The 9,939-nt window shown below is 35.9% G+C and overlaps 1 protein-coding gene across 1 annotated transcript; it reads left to right on the top strand.

The window, feature by feature from the left end:
- The first annotated feature begins 1,142 nt into the window (after positions 1-1,142).
- On the top strand, positions 1,143-4,051 carry LOC117612977 (very-long-chain enoyl-CoA reductase-like). Its single transcript, XM_034341605.1, has 3 exons — positions 1,143-1,299; positions 2,623-2,962; positions 3,376-4,051. Exons 2-3 carry the CDS (start codon positions 2,645-2,647, stop codon positions 3,844-3,846), a joined length of 789 nt encoding a protein of 262 aa, XP_034197496.1. The 5' UTR covers positions 1,143-1,299; positions 2,623-2,644; the 3' UTR covers positions 3,847-4,051.
- Positions 4,052-9,939: the final 5,888 nt, after the last annotated feature.

Below are 9,939 nucleotides of genomic sequence, written 5' to 3'. Positions count from 1 at the left end.
CCCGTCAGAACCTTGATTATTACTTGAATGAAAACAACAATAAGAAATAAGAATAATTATTCAATTACTTTGTGGAACATAGAGAAAAAAGTGAACCTCCTATGGAAGAAGACGAAGAAGGTGATTTGGGTATCTGAGACAGTGGGGTATCATGCCCACCAATGTTCGATTTGAGGTAGTGGCTGAAGCTGTGTGGTGGGTTCTTTGGCTTGGACTTGGTTGTTTTTTTTTTTTCTTCTTTTATTTTGCAAATTTGGGTGTTCCTTAGATCTATACTGGATCCATACATTAACGGGGACAGTCAATTGGTTTGGTCGACTTGGATGGCCTTGCTAGAACTTTCGTGGTTCTTGGAGTCGATAAGTTAGCTGTGCGGATTTGTTCTTCATTGTAGTTGCAGTTTTCTGTTGTATTATTTTGCTTGTGAGAGTTAATGGTAGTTTTGCATTTGTAGTTGAGTGCTCAGGTGATGAGTGGTGTTGTTGCATGTTATGTCTAGACTCTCAGTATTTAATGTTTTCATTCTGGCCATGTGTGGCTACGTTGGGAGTTACATTGTTGATGTCGGTGTATTCTCTCTGGACTAACCTTTTCTTGTTACTGTGCCACCATCTTTATATTAACCCTAAAAATTGGGTATATTCCTTCAGGTTATGTATTAGGTGAATGATGATGGGTGATAGAGTTCAAGCTTGTATATAAATATAACTAAAATCATGTAATTGCAATATATTAAAATCATAAGCAAAATCCTAAGTGAATTAAAATCATAAGTAAAATCATGTAATTGCAATATAGTAAAATCATATAATTACAAATCCGGCTAAAATCTATTACATTAAAATCATGTAATTACAATCTATTAAAATATCAATTGAATACACCCCCTTAGTATTTGAATTTATATATGTCGAATTTTGTAAATGGCAATATGAAAATTGTGAAATGAAGCCTATTTTAGTGGAAATTAAACTCGAGAATTTAATGCCTCAATTTTTACAATTTTTTTCGCATGTCATTTAATAAATTCCGTGCTTAAATTGCTAAACAAGAAAATTATCAAATTCTCCTCCTAAATTCCGTGTTATTTTTCCACCTCCAAAACGGAGGGCTCATTTTATTTTTCCTTCAGACCAGAACATTTTCATCACTTCTCTCTCGCTTTCGCTCTCCCTCTTCCTCTCTCAATTTTAGGATTCTCTCTCACTGGACCATTCAAGAGCTCAGCTCCTTGTTCGCTAGAAGACTATTGCTCGAGCCCTATTACTTCAAAGTTGAATGCTCAGTGACAGTCCCAAGGTGCGATTCTCTAAAGCCCTGACACCCAATGTTGATTACGAGTTTTCTTATAGTTTAGAATCATGTTCCCTACTGCATTCATGTGGTTAGAGGCCTCATTGTCTTCAATTCTTGATTTATACGGCACATTATTTTCGTTTAAATTCAGAAAAATTGATATCGTTAACTATTTTTCTCGATTTATTTAAATATTCATTGTTTCAAGCTCGATCTCTGCACGTCTTGGATTAAGTGTTCAGTTCTGAATCGGATTTCAATATTGGAGCTCCTGTAGAAACTGATGTGAAAAAAGAGTAAACTGTAATATTTTGAACTGTAGCCTCTCTCTCTCTCTCTCTCTCTCTCTCTCTCCCTTGCCTTTTTATTTCTTTGTTCCCATTTACCTTTTAACATAAAACTTTTATTTTGAACTGAAGTGTAAAGTTTAGAAACTTCAATGGTTACGGCCTATCCTTTCAAGGAGTTATATGGTGATAGATTACATGATGCATAGCTCTTATTTAGTTATAACTGCTCTCCTGTAAATTCAAATATATTTTTGTAACCGCAAAAAAAAGTATTCGATATTTTTCTTCTTGCTTTTTGGTTTCTCGGTTTTGGTTTTTCATTTATTGTGTTGGGAGCTGCTGTTTGGAAGATCTTTGGAGGTATGCTTTCCAAGTTACGAACTCTTTTACACATTTGTATTGAAATTGGACGTTGTATTCAGTTGGTTGATGCAGGGATATATAATGTAATGGTGGGTGGGTTTGTTGTTGGGAATATTTGGAGGTCGAGCTGTAGTTTTGGACAGGTTTTAGTGATAGCGTTGTCTTGGTCATTAATTAGAATTGTTATCAAGTTCAATTATATTATGGTGTAAATGGAGGTCGAGTTTAGTTGTGTTAGAAATTATATTAATAATATAGTATTAATCAGAGGATGTGCCTTTTCAGACCAAAAAATAAAATGAAATCAGAGGATGTGCGTTCTGTCTTCTTTCTTTTTTTTTCTTTGGTAGAGGTTGCTTCCTCACAAATATTTTGCTACTCATCCTTCATAAGTGATACCAACAATAGACATAGGAGTGTCCTGCTTTACATAATACTTCTTACAATGTTTTTATATACCTTGAAATTTGTTTTCTTCTTCTAATTCTAATATTGTAGATGTGATGAGAATTGATAAATCTCATACCTTCATAAAGAATTTACTATTTTATCAGCTTATTCATCAGATATTGATTTTCTATAAGCCCAAAATTTAATTCACAAAAGGAGAGGAAAGTGTTTATCTGCTGGCATTTATATTTCCTAACAACGTATTTGTCTGTGCTCGTTACAGAAATCTAGGGAGAGAAATCACAATGTTGACGTATATTTTCCCACCACCTCCTTCTCTTTTCGTCACAGCAATGACAGTGATTAGCTTCACATCATCCGCTAGTCTTGGGCTTTCGGAGCTGAGGGGAAAGCACTTACACTATTCGAAGTTCTTGAATTCCGGTTCTAAAACCTCTGCTGCAAAGAAAATTAAACTATCTAGTAGAACAGGCATGCTAATAGCTTATAATCCTGCATTTCTCGCTGGTGTCGCATCATTTTTGCTTTATCCTCAAGAGAATATCAGAATCTTATTGCTTTGTTTAGCCCTAACCATTCATTTTTTCAAAAGGATTTTTGAGGTACGACTCAACCCTCATCTTTTCTCTGATTTCTTGAGTATGCATTCTTCAGTGATCTTCAAATTGGAACTAGTTGCCATCTATTTACTATCTGGTTATACCAACTAGTGATTTTGCTTACTGAGCCTTTCCACAAGTTTAATCACTTGACTATTCAAATTCTAAAACCTCTTACTGAGCATATGTAAACTGCTAAGCTGGTGGGCTTTTCCTTTATATCCATTTTCATGTTAGAGATTTACTTTTATGTGTTTTAATTCAAATAAATAAGTAAGATAGAAAACAAGAACATTTCAATGGGGGAGGTTTAAGCAACTACATGCAAACAACAGTTACTCTATGATTCAAACTCAGAATTTAGTTAATTTTTCTGATGCTTCTCATTCGAAAATATGTTTTTCCATTTTTCATAGGTTCTGTTTGTTCACAACTATAGTGGAGAGATGAATCTTGATGTTGTGTTGGCCATCTCTCTCAGTTATTTTCTGTCTACCACAACTGTGACTTACGCTCAATACTTAGCGCAAGGGTTTCCGGAGCCATCAGTTGATTTGAAGTACCTTGGATGTCTGCTGTTTCTAATAGGGATCTCTGGCAATTTCTATCATCACTACCTTCTTTCTAAAATTCGGTCAAAGGGTGACAAGGATTATAAGATTCCCAAAGGCGGTTTGTTTGGACTCGTGATATGCCCCCACTATCTTTTTGAAATCGTAGGATTTGTGGGGATTTCTCTTATTTCTCAAACTCTCTATGCATTCTCGTTCACCATAGGGTCAGCTTTATACTTGATTGGAAGGAGCCGTGCTACGAGAAGATGGTATCTTTCCAAGTTTGATCATTTTCCCAAAAATGTCAAGGCTCTCATTCCATTTGTTTTATAGATGTTTTGAATTCAAAAGTAGACAACAGATTATGTATAATCAGTCTAGTGAGCATGTGCTGAGTAACCCAAGGCATTTCTACTTAGCTACTGGATCTTTAAACTTTTCTCTTGCTGAGTGATCCACAAGTATTTTGATTATTCTGCTTATTTCTGAATGTGGTTCATACAACAATGATCAAATATACATTTAATGTAGTTTGGTACTCGGTGGATATTTTAACAATATTTAGATTGATCTAATCTAGTTTATTGATCTAATCTAGTTTATTTATTTATCTACAATAAGTTTTCCCTTCGGGGAGCACATCAGGCATACATATGACCATGCAAAGAACTTGACGTTTGCTTTCAGAAAGGGAATCATGCCCACCTTTGGTGCCAATCTGACTCTAATATGCACCATCTTGTTTGGGTGTTCTTCGCATATAGGAATTTTTTTGAGGTCTTTGGCCGTTCGCGACCGAACACGAGCATGGTCGATTCAAGGATCATATATTCTGGATAGGGTGTCCCCAAATTTAGAGATGGTGCAAATCTCTTTATGGTTTTGTCAGTTGTACGACATAACATGACATAACATTCCCTTGAGAGTTTCTGGTTACCCTTGACCGTGATGATGCCATTTGGTGTTGGTATTTTCATCAATAGGCTTCGTTCCAAAATTGCCGCCTAACCCTCATATAGCTACTCACCCTAAGATGACATCGTATGTAGTCAGGCAATGCATGACTCTGAACTCAATCTAGATTGTTGTGCACATGGATTAAGATATAAATAGAAAGTGGTCTAAAGGAGTTAGATATACAAGACCTTTCCATACATATAAATATCGTATCCTAAAATGTTCCTCGTGATAGGATCTCCAATTAGACAATGGTGACCTACAAAGACTGGTACACATTACGTCTGCTCAATTGGGAGGATGACTAGTTTCAAGTCATTTGTGTAGAGACACTGAGACAGATTTGTAGGTGCTCTATAGAATATGGAGTCCACTGAACGCGATCAACTCTAAAATTCTTGTATAGAAGTCTTACTCACAAGTGTCAAACAAAGAATTCTAAGTTGTGATAATGCAAATTAATCCTTACACCTGAGACATCACAGTTGTCTTGTGTATATGTTGTTTCTTTTTGAGAGCACTATACTGTCATATCAAAATGATGTGACTTAAAGGTGTTCCTCAGGATTCTCAGCGTGTACGCAGAGATAGGTGAATGTACAACAAAGAGTCTCTGCTCTTAGTAAGAAGAGAGAATATTCTAAAGATATGATTCGTGAATCTTTGACCAAAGTATTAGATGTAAATTGAAACAAGAACGTTTGCAATTTCATCAAATTGAATCATATAATGTAGAGATGTCATATTAGGGATTTTGACACAAGTTTACCATATCCCGAGAATATGACATAGTGTTGAATTAGAGAATGATCGATTGGGAAATTATGAAGAGAATGAATGATTTTGCGACTTGGTCAAAGTTAATGTGAAAGTCAAAGGTCAAAGGTCAAACGGTTGACCCGACACTTGACACGGTCAACTAAGGATGACAGGGACCAACACTCGTTAGACAAGTGAGTGATTGAATTAGTCAAGTCACTAGAATAATTAAATTGGTTAGATTAATTTGATTATTCAATTAAAGTTATGAAACTTTAATTAAAGGTCCCATATGACTTGGAAATTCAAAAGGGATTTGACCATATGGACTTAGGCACATATGTGACACATTATAGGATTAATGTGTTGGACCAAGATAGCAAAAGATGACACACAAAGAGGGGGGCAGGGCCAGAGGGGTGTTGCTACACTAGGGTTTGGGGCCATTTTTGATCGTATAAGTGTGTAGCTATGGAATCCTATCATGCTAGGGTTTTCAAGTTGGTGAAATTGGACGAGTGAAAACATCAAGGTCTCTCTCCCTAACCCCTTCAATCTGTCACATCAAGTGAGGGTGCTAACAACATTCTTGGTTCCAAGATTCGCTCCATGAGTATGAACATCTTATCTTTCCCTCAAATAGGATTTAGAGAGTCTTTGGTGCACACTTTTATAGACTTATAAAGATTGGGACCAAATGAGACTTGCATTAATCCCTAGTTTATTTAATGCTTCCGCTCTTACTTTGACTTCCTGTTAGATCTGGCTTGCTAGGTGATTTATACTCTCAAAGTTTGGTTGTAGAGTTTTTAGAAATCTCTACACAACACCATTCCCACAATATTCCCTTCAAGTGGTATCAAGAGCCAAGGCTTATGAAAAGGTGCACCTTTTTGAGTTTCAGAAAGAATTTGGGCTTAGTTTCATGGTTATAAATGTTATAACACGTCGTATCTTTCATGATTGATTCACATGTATACTTGATACTTGGATTTTAGATGTTGCATGAAAGAGATTTTTCAAAATGGACAAAAAGGGTTGGTGGCATCTTTGGGTTTTTGTTCTTATGTGTTTTCATGCTTATCTAATATACATTGTTGTGTTGGTCTTGAAATTCTAAACACAAATATGATTTTTCCAAGATTTTAGGATTTTATATGATTTTATAAAAAGGTTTTGAAAGAATAAGAATGTTCTTTATGTTCTTGAGATTTTCATGAAAAGTTCTTGTTGATCCCTAGAGAATATTGCCTTTTGATTCATGGAATTGTATGAGATATGATGGTTACATGTTAGTCAAAAACATTTTATGACAAGGGCCATAGGGTTGTACCTTGTGTCTCCCATTACCATTTCATCTTTTGAAATTGGCCATGAGAATAAAAATGTTTTATGGGTACAATTTGGAATGTCATGACAAATGGGACCACGCACACAAAACCTCCCCTCCCCCTTGAAATTTTGGCAGCCACAAAGATGAGACCCATTTTGGGTCTTCATGCAATTACACAAAAATGTTGGGTCCAAATTTAAAATATAGTATTTTCGATTTTGGCCCATAACTTTTGAAATTGCAATTTTTGCCCTAATACACTAAAAACAAAACTGTTTTGTCTTCTAGTGAAACATTAAAATTTTATGTTTGATTTAAATTTTCCACTGGAAATAAGCCCATAGGTTCTAAAGTCTCAATTGTTTAATGTATCATATCCTTTATTGTTTAATTTGATTAAATGATTGGAATAAGGATGATTATGGACTTAAAGCCCTAAAAACCAAATTGAGCTATGTGATTGGCCATTAATTCATTAGATAAATGGATTTGATTGAATGGATGGATTGTGACTAATTTTATTTTTTTGAGGTTGCTTAAATTAGCATTTGGTTTGTAAATTAAATAGAAGCTTGCATCCTTCTCCTCTCTCATTCTCTTATGTAATTTCTATCTCCCTCCAAACACAATTCCCTCAAGGTCCATTGGGTCTTGAGTCTTCTATAGAGATTAGGAAGAAGGGAGCCCAAGAAGGAGACAAAGGAGAAAAAAGATTGGTTAGGGACTTTGAGAATAGTCTTGGGTCCATCCCATCAACCACAAATGTTTTAAAGAAGTTAAAATGGGTAATAAAATCAATCACCCTCTAAAGACCTAGATTCAACATCTTGGCTCGATGTTGAATCAAAAATGAAAATAACATAATCATCCATGAGCCTATAAACAACTATTTAACCATACTTAAGAAATGCAAAAGGTATTTCGTTAATAGTAACACATTTCAAAATAAAATAGTTTTATGAAATTGATTTGAGTTTTTGAAACTAAATAGTGGGAGTACAGTGTAATTATTAATATGTTTAAATGGAGTAATAGTTGTCCTAGAACAATATGTTGTCAAAACGATTAAAGTATTTAAACAAGATAAAAGATGAGACTCAAAACTCCCTCAATCGATTGATAACATTAAGTCGATAAACGAAAGGCATTCTTGATCTCCTTTGCGTGGCCTTCCACCATGATGGATTTCAAAAGAGCATGACACTTGTGAAGGCTTACCTCAGACATGGGGAAGTTGACAGCAACAACGCATGTTTAGGAGGGATCCATTTCATGCATTTGATGTTGCAAAGGTAGGAACAAGTATATGCCAACATTCTAATATGATGAGATTTCATGTTTGATTCCTATACTAAGCAAGCATGGTGAGCTAAGACTTAACTAGTACAATGGGACTTCACGATAACATTCGGGGGTGCACATTTGCTAGAGACCGAATGAAATGGGTAATCACATCAAGATGTGAAGAAGCAAGCGTGCCTTCTCTTTATTGTCTGAAGTATCCTTAGATCCTATTATGGTGCGGTGATCCGGATAATAGGGAGCATCCCATCCCACTAAGAGCATGTTTATGTATCAGTAATAGGTATGAGAGGAAAGGGAATGATTTCCATTCCTGACTTCCCCTGCATTTACTTGCAATCAAGAATAAAAAAATATGTGGACCTCACCTCAAAATCTGTAATCACATCCCCTCAAACCTATGTATTAGATCAACTATGGGGGAGTATTCGATACGATTCCCATTCCTGTTTTCTCTTAATAACTTCCAAAAATACCCTTACCACTTTACCATAATTCTAAAACACCCCAAACCCTAAAAAAAATAAAAACTCACGCCAAGAAGTTCCAAGACGCTCCAACCTTATAAAAAATAAAAACTTAGTTCCAATAAGTTCCATGTATTTAATTGTATGAAGATTATGCATGCTATTATTATTTGATTGTTTACTAGTAACGTAGGTGAAAGATATATATTGGAGTTTATTTTTTCGTTTGAAATTGGCTCTGGACAAAGGTGTTATTATCATTATCATTGAACTGGGCTCTTGTTGTTCATCTTGTTCAGCATATTGATTCCTTATGTTTACACTGCCTTACTGGTTTGCTGCATGATTAGTTTGGTCTCCTTCACCAAGAATTATATATGTGTTGTGGTGAAAATGTGCAGGGCATTTTAGTAATCAAATTAATTTGGATTTTAATTCATGAAAGTTAGTAAACAATAACAATGGGAATCAACACCATTCCTGTGCTAATTCCATATGTTTAGTAAACAGCTTAATGGGAATGATTCTTCCCATATCGATTCAGTAGTTCCCCGATTCCTAAATTCTCTGATTCCTTACTTTCTCTACTACTGATACGTAAACATGCCCTAAGAGTTTTAACCAAAACTCTCAGATTCCATTTTGAGGGATATGAGAATTTGCCAAAAATAGTGGGGGTTACTTTTTGACTTAAAAACCCGAGTCAATGTTAAATCTAAAATCAATCTAACACTTAGCTATATGTATTTGTAGATATGTATAGATCCGCATTCACCAAACTCCTGGACAAACATTGTCTAGAGGGCCATAACTTTCCAACATGGTACCGCAATCTCAAGATATTCATGACTATCGAGAAGATTGTGTACGTACTAGAGCAAGCTCCTGAAATAGAGCCTCATGCTGAAGATGTTTCTCAAGAAGTACATACTAAGTATGACAGGCACGTGGATGATGACTATCAGGCCAAGTGCTACATTCTGGCTTGAATGAATGAGGAGCTCTAGAAACAGCATGAGCATATAATGCATGCTGCTGACATAATATCCCATCTCCAAGAGCTTTATGGAGAAGGCACATGCAACAGGCGCTTCAGTGCTGTATGTTAGCTTTTGAAAACCAGGATAGTTAAGGGAGCCCCAGTCCACCAACATGGATTGAAGATGATAGGACTCATTGAGCAGTTGGAAAGTCTTAACAGTCCACTGGATCGCAACTTGGCCACCGACATATTCTTTGCGTCCCTCTCTGATTCCTTCTCCTAGTTTGTTATGAACTACAACATGGGGAAGATGGAGCACAATCTCTCAAAGCTGCTGAACATGTGTGTTGACTGTTAAAAAGACCTTCAAGAGAGAAGAAGGGAATGTGACCATTGCTGTTTTTGAGAAGGGTTCAACTTCTTATGCTAAGCATGGTAATAAAGGTAAAGGCAAATTCAATGCCAGCAAGAAGAAGAAATGGAACCCTAAACTCAAACCCAAGGAAGGCATCAAGAAGAAATAGGAAGAAGGAAAAAAGGCAAAGGGACAGTGTTTCCATTGTGGGAAAGATGGACACTGGAAAAGGATTTGCCGGGCTTACTTAGCTAGCCTGAAGGACAACCGA

The sequence above is a fragment of the Prunus dulcis genome, unplaced genomic scaffold (genome assembly GCF_902201215.1).
Source record: "Prunus dulcis unplaced genomic scaffold, ALMONDv2, whole genome shotgun sequence".
Classification (NCBI taxonomy): Eukaryota; Viridiplantae; Streptophyta; class Magnoliopsida; order Rosales; family Rosaceae; genus Prunus; species Prunus dulcis.
This window is presented reverse-complemented; position numbering and strand designations above follow the sequence as displayed.

What these genes read in the sequence shown, in the direction of transcription:
- LOC117612977 (XM_034341605.1), top strand. Translation starts at nt 2,645, where the DNA reads ATGTTGACGTATATTTTCCCACCACCTCCTTCTCTTTTCGTCACAGCA. An exon ending in TTTTCAAAAGGATTTTTGAG is followed by an intron (nt 2,963 to 3,375) that starts GTACGACTCAAC and finishes CATTTTTCATAG; the next exon opens with GTTCTGTTTGTTCACAACTA.